The sequence below is a fragment of the Cetorhinus maximus genome, chromosome 32 (assembly GCF_964194155.1).
Source record: "Cetorhinus maximus chromosome 32, sCetMax3.hap1.1, whole genome shotgun sequence".
NCBI lineage: Eukaryota > Metazoa > Chordata > Chondrichthyes > Lamniformes > Cetorhinidae > Cetorhinus > Cetorhinus maximus.
Window position 1 is genome coordinate 2,441,128 of NC_135910.1, and position 20,161 is coordinate 2,461,288.

The 20,161-nt window shown below is 42.6% G+C and overlaps 1 protein-coding gene across 1 annotated transcript in view; it reads left to right on the top strand.

Moving 5' to 3' along the window:
* Positions 1–19,227, top strand: part of capns1b (calpain, small subunit 1 b) — a 34,520-nt gene extending 15,293 nt beyond the window's left edge. The window contains exons 6-11 of the mRNA XM_078533384.1: positions 5,789–5,853; positions 7,783–7,851; positions 9,932–10,010; positions 11,178–11,294; positions 14,499–14,557; positions 17,318–19,227. Of these exons, the coding sequence (XP_078389510.1) occupies positions 5,789–5,853; positions 7,783–7,851; positions 9,932–10,010; positions 11,178–11,294; positions 14,499–14,557; positions 17,318–17,344 (416 nt within the window). The 3' untranslated portion in view covers positions 17,345–19,227. The remainder of the gene's footprint in view (positions 1–5,788; positions 5,854–7,782; positions 7,852–9,931; positions 10,011–11,177; positions 11,295–14,498; positions 14,558–17,317) is intronic.
* The last annotated feature ends 934 nt before the right edge of the window (positions 19,228–20,161 follow it).

The window sequence follows — 20,161 nt, forward strand, 5'->3', positions numbered from 1 at the left end:
AACCAGCTTCAAACAGAACCACTGGTGATTGCTTATGGTGGGAATTTGATCAGTTTTGATTGACTGTTTGCCCACAGTGACTGTGGTTCAAATTCATTAGCTGAAAATGTTCTAAAAGTGCGATTTTCTGTAGAAACAAAATTGAAATCCTGTTTGAAACCTTGGCTGAGTAAATTAGTCATGGGCAGAGGCTGTTGACCTCTGCAGTTCAGTGCAAACCTGTTGCTTTCATTGTAATGAATATTCTCATTATTGTGCATAGGGTTGTGTAGTAATTGTAGCTCTAAGGAATGTGGTGACTGTAGCTACAACTACTACAGGTTGCCGACCCTCCAGGATTGAAGATCAATCTCCAGGACACCGCTGTGTGTAATCCTGGAGAAAAATCATCCGGAGATTCAAAAAGACTTTTCAATTTTCTTTTGAGCATTTCTCCTTTACCAAATATGAAAATGGAGGGGGGAAGTCTGTTTGGCTGACAGTCAAGCATCATTCGATTGCATAATGAATGTTTTATTTTCCAATTGGCATAGGAAGGCAGTATGTCACACAGATCGATGTGTTAGAGCATGGGGGCAATTTTTAAAAATTCACTTATGGGATGTGGGGGTCGCTGGCTAGGCCAGCATTTATTGCCCATCCCTAATTGCCCTTGTTCAGAGGGCATTTTAAAGGGTCAACCACATTGCCGTGGGTCTGGAGTCACATGTAGGCCAGACCAGCTAAGGACGGCAGATTTCCTTCCCTAAAGGACATTACTGAACCAGATGGGTTTTTATGACAATCACTTATGGTTTATTGGTCATCATCAGACTTTTAATTCCAGATATTTATTGAATTCAAATTCAATAAATTGGGTGGGATTTGAACCCTGGTCCCCAGAGCACAACCCTGGGTCTCTGGGATACTAGTCCAGTGACAATACACTATGTCACCACCTCCCCCTCATCGTGTGATGAAACCTCCAGGGATACATTTAATCACAGAGATAAAAACAAAAAGCTAAAAGCTACTGCGGATGCTGGAAATCCAAAACAAAAACAGAATTACCTGGAAAAACTCAGCAGGTCTGGCAGCATCGGTGGAGAAGAAATCAGCTAACGTTTCGAGTCTTCATGACCCTTCTGCAGAAGGGTCATGAAGACTCGAAACGTTAGCTGATTTCTTCTCCACCGATGCTGCCAGACCTGCTGAGTTTTTCCAGGTAATTCTGTTTTTGTTATACATTTAATCACAGTTGGCAACCCTAAGTGTGCAATAATTAAGTATTTAGACATGTTCGAGAATTACAATATTCAAAAGGTTAAGAGGGTTTTTATTGGTTAGGGTGGAGGAAGAGTGGGGAATAGGGTACACAGTACATCACCCTGTTGGAGTCTCTGATCTTCACAGCCCTGTCTCTGGGGGGAAGTTTGTGTTTAATTATCACTGCTTTAAAAGGGTAGTTATTCTGGAAGCAGGTTTCTTCTAATTCATTCGCTGGATGTGGGTGTCACTGGCAAGGCCAGCATTTATCGCCAATCCCTAATTGAGAAGGTGGTGATGAGCTGCAGCCTTGAATGGTTGGCTGATAGTGGTTTTTAATTACATCTGGCTAGTTACGCCATTGCTCCATCCGATCCTGAAATCAGCCACACTGCTGCGGGTCTGGAGTTGCATGTAGGTCAGACTGGACGAGGATGATGGCTATCCTTTTCTAAAGGGTGTTAGTAAACCCATCTGGTTCACTGATACCTAGCTTTTTATTTTAGATTTAATTCAATTTGCCCTCTGCCATGGTGGGATTTTAGCCCCTGCCTCCAGATCATTAGTCCAGATCTTTGCATTCCAGGTCCAGTTACGTGACCAGCATATTAACATACCCATAAGGTTGTGTGTCTGCTTGCTTCACTAAAGCTAATTGACTTCTGTGATGCTCAAGGGAGATAGTGGTAATGTCACTGGACTAATAATGTAGAGGCCCAGGCTAATACTTTGGGAACACAGGTTCAAATCCAACCACGGCATCTGGTGGAATTTAAATACAATTAATTTTTTAAGAAAAGGTGGAATTGAAAGCTAGTCTCAGTAATAGTGACCATGAAACTGTCATTGATTGTTGTTTTAAAATCCACTGAGTTTACTAAATGATGTGTGCCAGGCAGACCAAATCCACGAGGGAAACTTGGTTGTGCTATCACAATGGTTTTGTAATTTGTATTTATTTTGAGATGTGTGCACTGAATTCAGAACTAAATAGGTCCACCAAGACTTGCGATTTAAAAAAAATAAATTAAAATATTTATTAACAAAAGGTGTCAAGCATATACATAAGACTACAATTGCTAATTAACCTGACTCCCAGTTACACCCACTTTAAGCCAACAGTCGAAACATAGATTTTATATTTTAAACAGATCCAGCAAATTAACGCATTACCCTGGACAGTGGAATTCCAAATAGCTTTTCTCCAGCTTCAGTTTCAGTAAACAGCAGACTTCTGCACAAATACTGGAGGCTTCGTTAAGGCTATTTCATGCACTTCTGTTTGATCTCACATGGCCCTCTCCTGACACTGCCTCATTCTCCTTTTATATACATTTCTCTTTTAATATGTAAATTCTATTGTTTCATATGTCTTTGAAACTGTATCTTTCTCACAATATGAAAACTTTCATGTTACTGCTATTTATTGTCAATGGCCTTTGGAGGAAAATAAATACATTCCTTAGCCTTGCTTATCTGGCTAGTTGTAAACAGACTGAGATCCCTTTGAAATCCAAATCTCCCTTCATCTATCTAAAAATACAAATTCCCTTCACACCTTACATGCTAAGCCAGCATCCATGTTTGCTCAGCATGTCAAGCACCTAGCTTCTTTTGAGTTAAAGCTTGCAGTTTACTTGACTCCAAATGTAATTAAATCACACACAGACCCAACCATACTTACCCCCATAAACCTACTTTACAATAAACCAGAAAAATGTTATGAAAATTATTATACTTTCATGACATTAATGTCCTTTTGAAGGAAGGAAATCTGCCATCCTTACAAGGTCTGGCCTACATGTGACACTAAACCCACACTGGTTGATGCTGGCCTCTGAAATGGCCTAACAAGTCACTCAGTTCAAGGGCAATTCGGGATGGGCAGCAAATGCCAGCCTAGCCAATGATACCCCCCAGATCCCATGAAAATAATAAAAGAAAGAAAATGGGGCTTGTCAGCCTGAATCTGACAGGCTATTAAATGTTCAGTGTAGCCTGTTTGATGAAGAAACACTAATTAATAAGCGAAGAAGGACAAACCTGAAGACTTTTCATATGTAGACTAAAAGAGCACTGTGGACTATTCAGAACCCACTGCCTATTATTGTTGAATAACCTATTACTATTCAGAAAACAATTTAAGGATAGGACTCTGGCCAGTGTTTGAAGTTCAATAGATTATTGTCATGGGCAATAAATTAAATTTCTAAATTTCTTTAATTTCTAAAGCTAATTAATGGTAACAGATTGTCTGGCATGATAGAATGTGCTTTTAATTTCAGTAGCTAAACACTATAAAATAGTGATTTGCCTGGTACAGAGAAATGATCACAGTGGTGTCAATGTGTTTTGTGTTGAATAAATCCAATGTTTAAAGAACCTGATCTGAAGCTAAGCAGGGTAAGAGTTTGGCTAATACTTGGCCAGGAGATTGCCCGAGAATAGCAGGTGTAATAGTGTTCACCTTTTGCAACTAGTGGCCAATGAACATAATGTTACAAACCGGTTAGGGACGATTAACATTTAAAAGGAATTCAAATAGCTTGTTTTAACCAATAGAACTATGCCACAAAATTTCACTTTTTAGATGAAAAAAACCCAGCAAATTTTATATAAAATAGTTAAACTAAACAAGCACTTAACTTAATATGGCTTATAACTATATAGGTTATGCACTCAGGTTTACTTCTTACATTCCCCAAGAATTCTCTTAAGACACATCAATCTTAAATTTATTTACTTCTGTAGGGACCACCCACAAGCATGCCATAGTTCTCTGGAGAATTCTCCTCCACTCCAGCTATTCTCGCAAGCAAAACTTTCATTTACCCTCACTCGACTGTGGAAGCCTCAGTCCCTTATTCTGTTTATCTTTCACTACTTGCAAGCTAATTCAGCTGATTGCAAAAAAAAAAGTAAAAATACACTGAGGACCACTGTAGATTCTTCCACTAATTTCAAACTGGGCAATCTTCCAGCTTCTGTCCCCTCAAGATTCAAACTGAGATTGACTGACTGTGTTGAAGGCAGGCGAGGCTTAATGAGAAAGTTAGTGTTTTATTCTGCTTACAATGCATGTCTGACTAACTGTCGTTTCCTTTGACTACCCTCTTCTGTGAGCTGCAAACTGCATGCACCAGTTCCAAGCTGCAACTAAAAGCAAACACCCAGATAAACTGAAACCAGAGAACCTTCCAAAGTGCCGTTCACCTCCAAATGACACAGCCTGCTCTGGGATTTCCTTGAACTGACCTTAGACTAATTAATTATCCCTTACTTACAATTTCTTTGACTGCAAGTTATATTCTAAAACGCCAAGGTGTATTCTAAAACGCATGACCATGAACTAGATATCCTCTGCAAGAACACGAGATAGAAGTAGGAGAAGACCATATAGCCTGTTGAGCCTGCTCTGCCATTCAGTACGATCGTGGCTGATCTTGGGCTTCAGCTCCCAAAAACCTATCTATCCCAGCCTTATATATATTTAACGGTGGAGCATCCACAACCTGCTGGGGTTGAGAATTCCAAAATTCACAACCCTTTGAGTGAAGACATTTTTCCTCATCTCGGTCCTAAATGATTGGTTCCTCATCCCGAGACACTGCACCCCCCCCCCCACCCCCCTCCCATGTTCTAGACTCCCCAGCCAGGGGGAAACAACCTCTCAGCGTCTACCTTGTCAAGCCCCTTCAGAATCTTGTATGTTTCAATGAGAGAACCTCTCATTCTTCTAAACTCCAGAGAATACAGACCCAGTTTACTCAGCCTCTCAATGCGGAGACTGGAGTGAATAGTGGACGTGAGTAACAACAAGAACAACTTGTATTTCACAGCACCTTTAATGTAATGAAATGTACACAGGCTCATCATAAAGCTACGCGTAATGCCGGGCCACAGAAGGAGATATTAGTTCAGAAGACTGAAAGCTTAGCTGAAGATGTAAATTTAAGAGTGTCTTAAAGGAGGGTGGAGAGGTTTAGGGAGGCTACTCCAAAGCTTGGAACAATAAGATTCTGAAAAAAGAGACTTGCTGGCGAAACTTTCTGTCTTGCGCTCATCGGGACAGATGCAAGAATGCCAAATTTCAAAGGGAACAACAACTGAGACTGCATGAGAAGGGTACTGATTGGCTGGCAAGTTGACTCTGGTCGAGATGTTGCCATGAAGAATCCACCAGGGAATTATTACCCCCCCAACCCCGTGCATTTGTTTAGTTCAAAAAAAGACACAATGACTGATGTGTTTCTTTTACCTATGGAGCACAGCCAATGAGTATATGTAGCTTCCAACAAGTGTAACTGAGCCACACTACAAGCCCAACTGACGAATTTAAATAATGGTTATTTTGGAAAAGGATTCATTAAAAGGAAAGTGATAAACAGAGTTTAATTTTGAACAATGCAGTATTCAGAGATGCCAATCTTTGATCTGGCCAGATCTCTGGTTTCCTCCTTTCCTGTTGGCCCAATTGTTTTTTTTGGATGGAACAGATTCCTGGTTTTAATTTTGATGTTGACTGCTTTGTTCTCTGCCACAGATGCTGACCTAAAGACTGATGGCTTCAGCCTGGAGTCCTGCCGCAGCATGGTTGCTGTTATGGATGTATCCTCCTGCAAAAAGCAAAACTAACTTTCAGCTCCAGAACATGAGCCGAGAGTCTCACCTGTTCCTAACATCCCAGTTTTTTTATTCCCCTGAGGGGCTGAATGCTGACGTATGATTCCATGTTTCATTGCTGGCCTGCCCTGAGCCAGTTGATTTTCGTCAGGGGAAGTAGGGGGAGGGGGGGTTGTGGACGGTGGGGGGGATGGGAGTGGGTAAGGGGGGGTGGAATGGATACAAATTTTTCCTTGAGAGAGAATCAAAGCTGGTTTAGGTTAGAGGAGTTTAACTAGGATAAACCAAAGCCATAAATGATACCATATGTGACAAAAGTAAGCTAACCCATCTCCTCTTTGAGCTTCCTGCAGCTTTTAATACAGTTGTTTACACCATCCTCCTTTGACACCTCTTCACCACTGTCCAGCTGGTGGAATTGCACCCGCCCGATTCCATTCTTCTCTCATTGTAGCTGGAGAGGTGCTAACCTACCAAATCCTACTTGCCCATCACCCCTGTGCTCACTGACCTACACTGGTTCCTGGTTGAGCAACACCTCGATTTTTAAATTTCTCTTCCTGATCCTGAACCGTTACCTCTGGTGCTCCCTCCTATTTCTCATCTACGTGCTGCCCTTTGGCAACGTTATCCAGAAACACCGTTGGTTCTCACGTGTGCTGACAACACCCAGCTCTACCTCGCCGCCACCTCTCTCTGCTCCTCCACTGTTGCTAAATTATCAGACCGTTTAGGATGAGCGGATATTTCCTCCAATTAAATATTGGATAGCCTGAAGCTATTGTTTAGGTTTCCTGGTCCAAACTCCATTCCCTACCTAGCAACTCCATCTCTCTCCCTGGGAATAGTGCAAGACTAATCAGTCTGTTTGCTATCTTTGGTGTTATGTTTGACCTTGCTGATGAGCTTCTGCCCACATATCCGTGCTGTCACCAAGACTGCCTATTTCAATCTCTAAAATCACCCAATTCTGCCATGCCTCCATTAACCTACTGTTCAAACCCCTATCCATGTCTTTGATACTTCCATGTTCGAACCTTTAGGTCATCCAAAACTCCCTTATCTATGTCTTAAACTTGCACCAAATCCCATTCACCCATCAGCCCTTGCTTGCTGACCTACACTAGCTCCTGGTTAAGCAATGCCTCTAATTTAAAATCATCCTTGTTTTCAAATCCCTTCATGGCCTCGTAATCTCCTCTGAACCCACAACTTTCTGTTGTGTGTTTCTAATGTACTCCTGAGCATCCAGAATTTTAATCACTCCTCCACTGGTGGCTGTGTCTTCAGCTGCCTGGGCCCTAAGCTCTGGAATTCTCTGTTAACCTCTTTGCTTCTCTATCTCACTTTTCACCTTGGTACCTTCTCCATTAAAGTTGCTATGTAAATGCAAGTTCTGTGTAATGATTTCTGCTGAACTTGCATCCAGACGCCGGGACTGAATTGGACTTGACAGTGATTAGCTTGACCCCTTTGCAGTCGGTGCTCCCTTTATCAAATAGCTTGCTGACACTTGATGTCCAGTTCTACCTGTAAATGCTTCTATGGGTAAGGTATTGGGTATCCATTCAGAACCGTGATTGAGCCTCCCGAACAGACCTTCTCAGAAATCCGCTTCTTGAACTGCTGACTAGGGACTAGGGAGATTGAGTGCTGAAAGGGGCCGGGCTAGTATTATTAAAGTATGAATATGCTTGCATCTGTATTTCCAACATTACAATCGTGACTACATTTCCAAAAGTACAGCACTGGCTGTAAAATGTTTTGAGATGTCCGGTGGTTGTGAAAAGCACAATATAAATGCAAGCCTGTCTTTTGTACTGAAGTTCAGGAGAACTCCAGCTCAAGGCCTGTTTGAACTTTGTTTGAGTGTCTGATTGAGTTTGTTACGCTTGCCTTAACAAAATGTTTTAGGCTGACAGCACTGGGAGGCTGGGATTTGAAGAATTTAAGTTCCTTTGGAACAAGATTAAGATGTGGCAGGTATGTATATGTCAGCAGAATGTGTAAGTAACTAAGGCCATGTACCTGTGTCTATATCTGGCTCAGTATATGCTGGGCAATTGCTTCTCTCGGGCTCATTGTGCCCTGGTTATACTGTGATTGTGGCCATTGTGTTGCTAAACCATGTGGATTAGAAAGCTCCATGTTTGATGGGTAACCAAAACAATCACCTTGCTTTTAAATATAATTTAGGCTCAGGCTCACTTAATTGTGCACAATTGGCATAAAATTAAATTAAGTGAATCTTAAAGGCTGATTTCAAATATATCAGCAAAGCTTGACCCTGGCAGTAGGAGAAAGTACTCGGGACACAGATATTGTACGGGCACCATGTCAAGCGGGTTTCTTTCTGTAAATAGTTATTCAGTAATGGCTGCCTGCAGTTGAGCATGTGTTAGTTTAAACAGTGCAATACACAAACTTTCTTGTGTGGAGGACTTGCTGCAGTTTTCTATCTAGCTGTAGCACTTCTTTCATACCCTTTCTCATCACTTCTGTTTTACAGCTTCATTGCGAATCCCTCATGGTCTACATGAATCTTGCTAAATTTATTTGGTCAGCAGCTCTCTAACAATACACTGGTATCCCTGCAATTAGCGCCCGAAAGCTTGAACTATCTCTCAGCACATTCTCTCCCTCTGACAACTATCTGACTTTGAGATTCTTTCAACGTGCAGGTCCCCGGACCCCTTTCATGTATCCACCTCAGTGCTTCCCACCAGGTTACTTGCACTTGATCTTTGTCTCCATGGGCTTCCTGCTCAAGTGCCATCACCTAAATGTTCTAGACTTGGAATCGTACAATGGTTACAGCAGAGAAGGAGACTGTTGGGCCCACTCTGCAAAAGCAGCTCGCCCAGTGCTACTCCCCTGCCTTTACCCATAGTGCTGCAATTTTTTTTTTCTTTTCTGACAATGATCCAATTCTGTTTTGAAGGCCTCAATTGAATCTGTCTCCATCACATCCTCGGGCAGTGTATTCACTGGGTTGTTATTTTGAAAAACTGAAGCTCCTCATGCCTAGAAACATTCTTGTGAATCTTTTGCGCACACACTAATGCTTTCTCATTCTTCCTAAAGTGTACTGCCCACAATTGAACACACTACTCCAGTTGAGGCTGAAACTTAGTGTTTTATAAAGATTCGCCATTACTTCTGAAGAAGTTGTACAGATTTGTGACTTTCACTCTGTTTTTCTCCCCACAGATGTTGCCGGACCTGCTGAGTTATTCCAGCGTTTTCTGTTTTAATTCACCATAACGTTTTTGTACTGTGTGCTCCTATTTATAAAGCCCAGGATCCCTTGTACTTTACTAACCATTCTGTCAACCTACCCTACCGCCTTTAAATGACTTGTGCAGATATACCTCCAGTCCCTCTGCTCCTGTGTTCCCTTTACAATTGTACCCTTCGTTTTATATTGCTTTTCCTCATTCTTCCTCCCAAATGAATCATTTCTCACTCCTCTGCATTAAATTTAATGTGCCATTTTTCAAATTTCACATGAATTAACTATTTCAAAGCTGCACCATGTTTCTGATAAGAAAAATTAACATCACAATTTTTACAAAGAAAGCACGGAAATAGGAGATCATTTAGCCCCTCTGGACTGCTCTGCAATTTACCTTTTGTCTTGGCTGATCTGTACCTTGACTCCATTGGTTCCAAATCTCATGAAAACCCTCTTCCAACAAAAATCTCTGCCTTGTTTTTGACATTTTCAACTACCCCCAGTCCCAGCAACTTTGGGTGGAAAGAGTTCCAGATTTCCATTTCCCTTTTGTAAAGAAATGTTTCCAGGCATTTTTGAATGGTAGGATTGGAGCTGCATTTCTATGACTGACTGTCCACTGAGCCCTGCTGAGATATGCACATCCCCTAATCAAACGCCACGTGACGCGTTCTACCTCAGTATTTGCACACGTGTAAAGTGTAGACGTTTGGGTGGAGGTATGGTTTAGGGTGAATAATGTAATTGTTTCTCCACTGAATCTGTGCCCTGACGAGCTACTCTGGCCACTTGTGGTGTTTAAACTAACTGCGTAATTCACCTCCCTAGGCTATCTACAAAAGATTCGACGCCGACAAATCGGGAACAATTAACAGCCAGGAGCTGCCTGGGGCATTCGAAGCTGCAGGTAAGATGTGTGATAGAAGGCGACCGACCGGCTGGTCAGCAGCTCCACGATGGAGCATTGGGGAGAAGGTGGTGCCAAGGGCACATTTTGCAGCATTTTTCAACACTTCCCTACGTAACATGAATGAATCCTCTACCCTCAATTGCAAATGATCCTTTATCCAGCTAGTTTATTATGTCTCTGCACCCTAATCCTTTAAAAGTCTTTCAAGTGGAACCTTAAGTGATTTCTGTAAATTGAAACATTATCAAACAGGCAGCCCACCTCTACTAATTGAAATGTCTCAGCAGTATTTGAGATTCAACATAACTGCTTTGCGACCATTCTGAATGCCTCCTATCCTCTGCCCTTAAGATAAACATAGGTGTTTATAATAGCCATTTGATAAATTAGTGGATTCTATTAAAAACTTCCCCAAGGCCATCTGGCTGTTTTAGTACCAAACTCTCAACGGCTTCTTCAACAACACCCCCCAACCCCTCAGATCTGTAATCTCTACCTAGAGGGCAGCAGACGCTGACCATCCTGACTAGGAAACATATCGCTATTCCTTCTTGCTGGGTCAAAAATCTTGGAAGTTCCTCCCCGTAGCAGCACTGTGTGGGCATACTTTCATCACCATCTTGTCAAGGGAACCTAGGGATGAGCAATAAATGCTTGTCTCGCTATAGAATCCCACATCCTGAGAATAGAATTTTTTAAACAAAAAGCTGAACCCCCCCCCCCCACCTCCACCCAAGCAGGATGTTGGACCTTGGGTTGCCGACTAGTTAATGATCTGTGTTGTTCTGTTCAGAGAAGAGTTGATGGCCAAGGTTCTTGCAATCATGACTGCTATTGGAAAGGGTGTTGGTGTGTCTTCAGGTGAATAGAAACATAGAAACTAGGAGCAGGATTAGGCCATTCGGCCCTTCGAACCGAAATGGAAAATATGCCACTCGTATTTGTCTGCACACTGTCAACTTCTAAACAAAGAACTTGTGCTTGGATAAGGTTTGGGAGGACAGTGTACCCTAGCATGGATCCTCAGAGGAGTGCAGTCAACAGTGAAGACTAACCTGACAAATATACCTATGTGGTTTAGAAGTGTCTTTATATATCATGACTGCAGGTTGTAACTCTGAAGTGGGTTTGACAGTTAACCTTTATCTCTTTGTCTCCTCTCAGGATATTGTCTGAATGATCAACTTTACCGATTGCTGTATCGCCGATATGCCAATGAATCTGGCGACATGGACTTTGACAACTACATTGCCTGCTTAGTCCGATTGGACGCAATGCTTAGTAAGTGGGATTCCGTCACCTATTGAATATTTGGTAATTATAAGGGCGCTGGGCAAACCTGACTGAAATAAGTCTTGTGAACTTGTCTTTGGATTCTGTAGGGCAGCATTATTGAAGCTATTTGTGGGTTATTGCTGTGTTCGAAACATGTATTTTAGTTTGTTTTGTTTCAGGTACTGTGCATGCTAGTCTCAGTGCAAAATAGATTGACATGGATAATTCCAAAGCTGGGATATTATAGTCACCAGACTGGTGCTCTTTTTTACTAATAAGGGAAGACAGGGTGACCTGAAAGAGGTCTTTGAAAGTTATTGAGCAAGTTTCTATTTGTACAGGTGTCCAAAGCACCCCTTGCACCCTCTTAAATACGAGACACTCACTAATATTCCCAATGGGGAATTCTATAGAAATATCTTTACCCCAGAGAATGGTGAGGATGTGGAACTTGCTACCATGGAACAGGCTGAGGTGAATAGAATAGATGCATTTAAGGAGAAGCTAGATACGTACATGAGAGAGTAAAGAATAGAAGGATTTGTTGATGGAAACAGAAAGAAAAGCGCTGGAGACATTCAGCAGGTCAGGTGGCATTTTTGGAAAGAAACAGAGTTTTAACAGGCTCTGTTAAATCTTCTGTTGGTGGCGAGGGTCCCGCCTGCCAGCTGGAGAGCCAGTGGGAGACCTACACTCGCTGACTCTTCATTGGAAGGCCTCTTGGATCTTATGCTAATTGGGCAGATCTGGGGACACCACTGGGCCTTCCTCCAGAATCCTGTCCCCAGAGGTGGAAGTGCTGTTCACCCAGAACAGTAGGTAAGTCAGAAACTGGCAACTTGTGATCAACAGCGCCACAGAGGTGGCTGTGGTCACTGCTGGAACAGCATCCCCCTGCCCCCTGCTGCTGGAGTCCCAGGAGAAAGGTAAGTGATGTGGGGTTGGTGTGGGGGTGTGGGGGGGTTGTGCAGGTGCACTTGCAGCTAGCTCCCTGCCTGATGCCCTTGCCCTCAGTTAGGCATTGAGTGCCTTTGATCGAGGGAAGCCCCCAGTCCAGGTGGCAGGTGTTGCACACTCTCTTGCCAGTTGTCCAGACTGCACGTCGGCAGAGCTGCTCGGAGCTGGGTTAACCCCAGCAGCAGCTGGAAAAGGCCATTTAAGTGGTCACTAACTGGCCACTTGAGACTCGGTCGACCTTCTCGCCCCACCGCCATGCTAGGTGGTTGAATTGTGACACAGTAAAGGATGACCTTACCTCCACTGTGTTAGCTCTGAACTTAATTCTGATGGTACGCCACCATCCCGCCTAATTAAGTGCCCCTCCTGCCTCCGAGCTCACCACCTCCAGGAGCAGAAGATTCTGCCCCACCGGCTCGGGTCTGAGTTCTGATGAAAGGTCATCGACCTGGAGCGCTAATTCTGTTTCTCTCTCCGCAGATGCTGTCTGACCTCCTGAGCATTTCTAGCATTTTATGCTTTTGTTACAGATTTCCAGCATCGGCAGTGTTTTGCTTTTGTGTTTGTGATGCTTTGATGGGGTTAAATGTGGAGGGATCGAAGGAACCATGTGGATTATAAACCAGTTGGGCCGAATAGCCAGTTTTCCTCTTGTAAATCGGACAGAGCCCTATCATAAATAGGATTCCTTGGCTGGTGTCAGGGTTCAGAGGGTCTAGTAGGACTTATAGGTTGAAGGTTGGGGACCCGGTTCAAAGGGAGGGAAAGCTGTGTGACGGACCCTGCCTGTTTGTTGAGTTTTTTTAGGGGCTGATTGAGATCCAAAGCATGTGATTTCCCCAAATGGGAATGAGTTGTGTGTTTTTGTTTTTGTTAGCAGAGCCTTTGTTTCACATCTGCTCTGGGTTTTATCCAACCTACTGGAAGTATGTGGTTAAAAAGACACATTTTTCTGCAGTGAGCTGTACTCTTAATTGCAACCTCGAGTTGACTTTTTTTTTCAAACTTTTTTTTTGTGTAAATTTGTTTCGAGAGGAAGGATGGAACTTCTAAAATCTGCAAACAGCAGCAGTCCAAGCTGCTGTGTTCAGTCGCTTTTTAAAAAATAATTGAGTTATTAATCCTGGAACACGGGAGGGGGGCCATTCGGTTCATAGTATCTGTGCCTCTTTGAACGAGCTTTCCAGTTAGTCCCAGTCTCTCTGCTCGCTCTTTGCAAAATTTGCCATTTTTGAGTATTTATTCAATTTTCTTATGAATGCTATCATTGAATCTGCTTCCATTTCAAACAGTGCATTCCACAATGATTAATTTAAAGATTTTTTAAACTAAGCTACAATTCTTTGTCTATTTCACTCCCCTCTGCCCGTTTCCCTCCCCAGTCTGGTCATTTAAAAGTTTTTAAATCACTGTACCTTTCAGCTTTAGAAGCCTCTGAACAGCACTAATTAGCCCCTGTATTTAAAATAAAAATATAAGCTTGAGCTCATTCTAAACTTTTAAGATAAAAGCAAAATACTGCAGATGCTGGAAATCTGAAACACAAACAGAAAATGCTGGAAGAAAACTCAGCAGGTCTAACAGCGTCTGTGGAGAGAAAAACAAGATAATGTTTCGAGTCAGTATGACTCTTCAGAGCTGAAGAAGAGTCATACGGACTTGAAACGTTAACTCTGTTTTTCTCTCCACAGATGCTGTTGGGCCTGCTGAGTTTTGCCAGCATTTTCTGTTTTTGTTTCATTCAAAACTTTGTCTGTCTGACCTAATTCACACCAAAAGTCCAGTTCTCATATCGCCCCTGTCCTCACTAACAGACAGACATAGACTCCGACATCAACTCTTAGGCAGTGCCTTGATTTTTAAAATTCACCCCTTGTTTTCAAATTCCTCCGTGATCTCGCTCCTTAAGAGATTCTGTAACCTTCACCGGCCCAGCAACCTCGGGATCTCTGTGCCCTTCCAATTCTGGCCTCTGGTTTTCTTTGCTCCATTATTGGTGGCCTTGCATTCAGCAGTCTGGGCCCTAAGCTCTGGAACTCCCTCACTCAACCTCTCCACCCCTCTTTCCTCCTTTTTAAGCTCTTTATAATCTACCTCTTTGGTCATCTCCTTATGTGGCTCGGTGTCAGGTTTGTTTGATGATTGCTCCTGTGAAGTACCTTGAGACATCTTATTCCATTAAAGATGCTGCTTAAATGTGAGTCACTGTTGGGAAGAGCTGGTTGGGCTTCACTTCTTATGTTTCACTTGCAGGATCATTCAAAACTTTGGATAAGGACAACAATGGCTCCATCAAAGTTAACATAGTGGAGGTAAGGTCATCCTTTACTGTGTTACAATTCAACCACCTAGCACCTGTTTGAGCTGATCTTTGCTTATTCCACCAACTAATGGGAAAGATCTGGAGGAACTAATCGGCAGTGAAAATTACAGAAAGATCCAAAAATTAGAGTAGTCACAATGGGGGACTTATCCTAATATAGACTGGGATATTAATAAGACAAAAGGGAAGAGAGTAAGGAGTTCCTAGAGTGTGTTCAGGAGAATTTTCAGCATCCAGTGTGTTTCCAGTTCAATGAGAAAGGGTTCTGGGGAATGAGGTGGGTCAAAGTGTGAAGGGGAACATTTCCAGGAGAATAGTCATAAGGTAATATGGAAAAGGACAAGGAGCAATTCAGGGTAAAAATAATGAATTGGGTTGAGAACTGATCTGACTCAGGATAAATTAGAGTCAAAGATTGACAGGCAAAACCATTAAAGGTGCTGTGGGCTACCTTTTAAAGGAAGAGAGCTCGAGTACAGTTCACATGAGGGGGCCAAGGTAGGACAAACTAATCCAAAGCTCCCTGGATGACGAAAGAGAATGCAAGATGAAAGCAGAGAAAAGTGAAAAATAAAGCTTTCGGACGGATATTACAATTGAAACAGACTGAAATATGAGAGACTCCAGAGGGGGAGATGTTAGACTAACTGGCCCGTGGCTGCAAGGACTCCCTCACACCCTTCCTTGAATAAGGGTGTCACATTTACCATTCTCCAATCGTCTGGCCCCTCCCCCATATCTAGGGAAGATTGAAAGAAGGTGGCAAACCCTTCTGCTATTTCCAACCCCACAACCTGGGATGCAGCCATCTGGGCCAGGTAACTTATAAGCATAGCCAGCTTTTCCAGTACTACCTCTTTCCAATTTTCATACTATCTATTGCCTCCACTATCGCTCCTTCTACATCAATTCCTTCACTTAGTAAACATGGATATAAAGAATTCAGTAAGTATTCTAGCCTTGCCCTGCGCCTCTAAGTATATCAGCCTCTTTGTCTCTAATGGGACCCACTCCACTCACTTAGTATCCGCTTACAATTTACATGCTAGTAGAGAACTTTTGGGTTCCATTTTATGTTGACTGCCATTCTATTCTCCTACTCTTTGTTGTGCTCATTTTCCTCTGACCTGGCTTTCATTTGAAGAGCTCACTTGACATGCACCATGCACCCTCTTTTTTTTGTTTCATCTTAATCTCTGCCTCCCTGATCATTCAAGAAACCTCTGGTTTCGGTATCCCTACCTTTTGTCCTTGTTGGAACGTACCTAGTCTGTATCTGAAGCATCTCTTCCTTAAAGATCACTCATTGTTCTGTTACAGATTTTCCTGTCAGTTTTTGGTTCTATTTTACCCCGACTAGACTCCTTCACATTGTATTGTTCTCCTGGGTGAAGAGAAGGTTGAAATGAGATTTGCTAGAGGTATTCAAAAGCATGAGGGTTCTGGGCAGATAGGGAGAAACAGATCTCGTTGGCGGAAAGAACGAGAGGCACAGATTTAAGGTGATTTGACAAAATGAGGAAAATCTTTTTCACGCAGCGTGTGGTTAGGATCTGGAATTCACTGCATATGTGTGGTGAAGGCAGATTCGACCATGGGTTCGAAAAAAAGCTGGTTAATTATCTGATGAGAAAATATTTTCAGGGCTACTGAATAACACGGAGTGGAACTAAATGAGTTACTTTTTCGGAGAACTGGCACAGACATCACAGGCCGAATAGCCACCTTCTGTGCTGTAACCATTCTCTGATTCTTTGTAAACTTGCTGTGGGACCTTGGCTTAGCCCATGCAAATGCTATGTTGGCTGGCGTGTTTAGTCACTGGAGTCAAAGAGAATGTTGCCCAATCAAGTGTAGAGTTTCTATGGATCGTCCTTGACTCAATGTCACCCATTGGAGACTGAGTTTGGACTGTCACAGCCGTCATTGGTGTAGGTGCTTGATCTACAACCAATAGAATTTGACTGGTCTGTTCACTGTCCTATTACAGCTCCAAACTTTGATCCTCCTGCATTAAGGGCTGCTAATCTGTGGCTTTATCAAACTGTATAGGAGGGTAAACAGGGAACCTCTCTATAGGGGAGTGTGTGCATTCCACATTGTCAAACACAAAATTCTTGGTAACTCTGTTTGAAGGCTCAAACATGGTGATGGGTTTGCTGTCAGTCAGACACCTGACCAAGATAAACTAGGGTGTGACAGAAGGAAGTTTGTGTCGAATTGTCCATAACATTGAGATTGTTCCTTCAGGGATGGGAGTTTGTTTTTATATTTTTAATTTACTTTTCTGAATGTGGGTAAGGCTGGGATTTATTTTTCCCCCCCCCTAGTTCACCCTGGATAGAACTGAGTGGCTTGTGAGGCACTTTGGAGGACAGATGAGAGTCATCCACTTGGTTGGGGGGTGGGACTGGAGTCTCATGGGGAAATCGGATTTCCTTCCCAAAGGGAATGAGTGAACCAGTTAGTTCTTTAACAATCCAAAAGCTTTGGTCACTTCTGCCAGGTTTTGAATTTTATTTCCCGGTTTTTATTTTAAATTGAGTTGGAGATTCTCTAGTTACCACAGTGGGAATCTCTGCATTTATTTTTGTTCTGGCCTCTTGATTGCTAATCTGGTAAATATAACCCACACTATTCAGCAAAAATGCATAATCATGGTCTTCCACCATGATTAATGAAAAATGAGCATTGAGGATGTTACAAATAGACATTGGTGGCAAATAACTTTTCCCATTCTATGTTCCAGTGGCTGCAGCTCACCATGTATTCCTAAAGCACTCGTCTCCGGATCAGCCCTTCAAAGAGAATGGAAGACCTCATTTGCTACTCATCTATCAGAGCTGGAGAAACGGTCCTTTGTTTGGCTGGGTGGGTGGTGGGTGGGGGGTGAAAATATATTTTTCTGCATGTCGGCTTTTTATAGTTAGGGAGATATCTGCGAATGTCAGCTTGTTGGGAAGGTGGTGGCTAATCTTGACCATTCTGAAATTCCGCACTGCTTCCTTCCTGATGGCTGTGATTGCCAAAATTTAAAAAAAAAAAGAAACCATGTTTGAGGGGAAAGGTCCTTCTGTGAGAGCTTTGAAAATGGGAGGTGAAGGAACAGGTGAAAGGAATGCTGCAAACACAGATCAGGTCCCCTCTGTTCCCTCCACGGACACTGGTAGACCTGCTGTTTCTTTTTCTCCTCCGGTTTCTGATTCCAGCGACTGCAGTAGTTTATCTCGTCTTGTTTGAATCTGCTACCCTCAACGTTTCTGTGTGCGTGCCTAAAAGGCGATGCCTTTTTGAGGAAATCAACCTTTTTAAACAATGTAAAGGTCACTTGTCATAAGCAAAGTTGTAGTTTTAAGGCCCACTGTCGCATTTGAACATTTGTTGCTCACTCTTTGTGGGGAAGCCAATCTTGAAGCATTGCTGCGTATCTCTTTTAACCTGGTGGGGGGATGTTGTGTGCCAAGCAGCATTAATGAAGGGGAAGAGCAAAATTGTTTGAGACCAGGTCTCTCCCTCTAGTAATTGGAGCTTTGGAAAGGTCAAGTTTATTTTTGCAATCCTGTGCTCTGGGGGAATTGTAAAGGTGCTTTAACTGCTGTCATCCTTCTGAACTGATCTATGGAATGCTGTCATCTGTTTGAATGCTATTGGATCTTGCTGGTTTATTTCTTATGTATAAACAAATTTATGATCCCATGGCACCAATAGCCAGTATCGCTTCCCATGACTTCTTTGCAGCCTTTTTCCATTACCTAAAACATGGGACCCGGCAAAGATCGGGTGGTGTTGCAAAAGGTGCAATGGTCCCAGAATCAGGAATTTGAAAATGCATTTCCTTCACTGTGTGAGGTTTTGAAGGATATGCCCTAAGCCAGACTGCGCTTATACCCTTCTCGTTTCCAGAGACCCATCCAACATGGAGCTGATCATACAGCCATTATGGCTCACTGTGGAGCGGTCTGGTCAGTCTGGTCAGTCTTTCTCTTTACACAGCTGGAATCCAACTGTTCAGTACCATGAGATGTCCATGCCAACGGTTTTCTGTTTAGTTTTCACTCGATCTGTATGAAAACCCATACTCCATCCCTCCTTTTAATTTCATCTGAAGGGAATAAGATAATCCCATTGTCTTGCAATGGAAGTTGTTGAGCATATTTAGCTAGTTGACCCTTTTAGCCACTAAAATGGGCCATGCTTTTTCTTACCTGAGGCTTCTGGATCATTGGTGAATTAGTCCTTCTGTTACCTGTTCTTGGAGCATTGCCAAAGTGTGTGGTTCACTGGAATGTCTGCTGGAGTGTATCAAAGATGAATCAGAACTGCTGATTGTTGAACTGGGAACATCAAGTCCCAATTGCTGTTTTGCCAAAATCGCACTTGAGGAAAGCTATCGGCTCTTTTAATGCTGAGGTCTTGTTGGACATTGAGTGATTGTACCTGCCAATGTGTAACAGACAACAGTGAGACTAGTGGGGTAATAATAAATAGATTCAAAATTGCTAACCTGCACTTGGTGCTGTTAACCTGTTTTGTGTTGTTCTCATTTCAATGGCCATGCTCTGGTTTTTAATAAAAGAAAATCTATTAACCTTTTTTTAAAAAAAAAAGTGTATATTTTACCAAATGTACATGTATTAAACAAACACTAAATTGAGATCATGGCTGTGTATGGTTTTGGCTTTGCCGAAGGAAGGAGATATTTGAATGCGGTCCAGCGAAGGTTCACGCGATCAGAATCACAGAATTGTTATGGTGTAGAAGGAGGCCATTCAGCCCATCGTGTCTGCACTGGCTCTCTGAGCATTTTAACTTAGTGCCAATCTCCTGCCTTTTCCCTGTACCCCTGCACATTGTTTCTATTTAAATAATCATCTAATGCCCTCTTGATTGCCTCAGTTGAACCTGCTTCTTCCATGTTTCCAGGCAGTGCATTCCAAACCCTAACTACTCGCTGTGTAAAGAGTTTTTTCTCACCTCACATTTGCTTCTTTTGGAAAACACTTTCAAACCGTGCCCTTTGATTCTCGATCTGTTTACGAGCGGGAACAGTTTCTCCCTATCTACTTTGTCCAGACCCCTCATGATTTTAAAAACTTTTATCAAGTCTCCTTTTAGCCTTCTCCCCTCCAAGGAAAACAGCCCCAACTTCTCCAATCTTTCCTCATATCTGAATCCCTGGAACCATTCTTGTAAACCTCTTCTGCACTCTCTCCAATACATTCTCAACCTTCCTATAGTATGGCACCCAGAACTGTACACAATACCCCAGTTGAGGTCTAAACAGTGTCTTATATAAGTTCATCATAACCTCCCTGCTTTTATACTCTATGCCCCTATTAATGAAGCTTAGAATATTGTATGCTTTGGAAATGGCGCGCTCTTCCTGTCCTGCCACCTTTTAATGGCTTAAGTACATATACACCCAGGTGTCTCTGCTTCTGCACACCAATTAGAATAGTGTCCTTTATTTTATATTGGCTCTCCATGTCCTTTGTACCAAAGTGTATCACCTCACACTTCTCTGCATTGAGCTTTATCTGCCACCTATCTGCCCACTCCACCAATGTGTCAATGTCTTTTTGAAGTTCTAAAC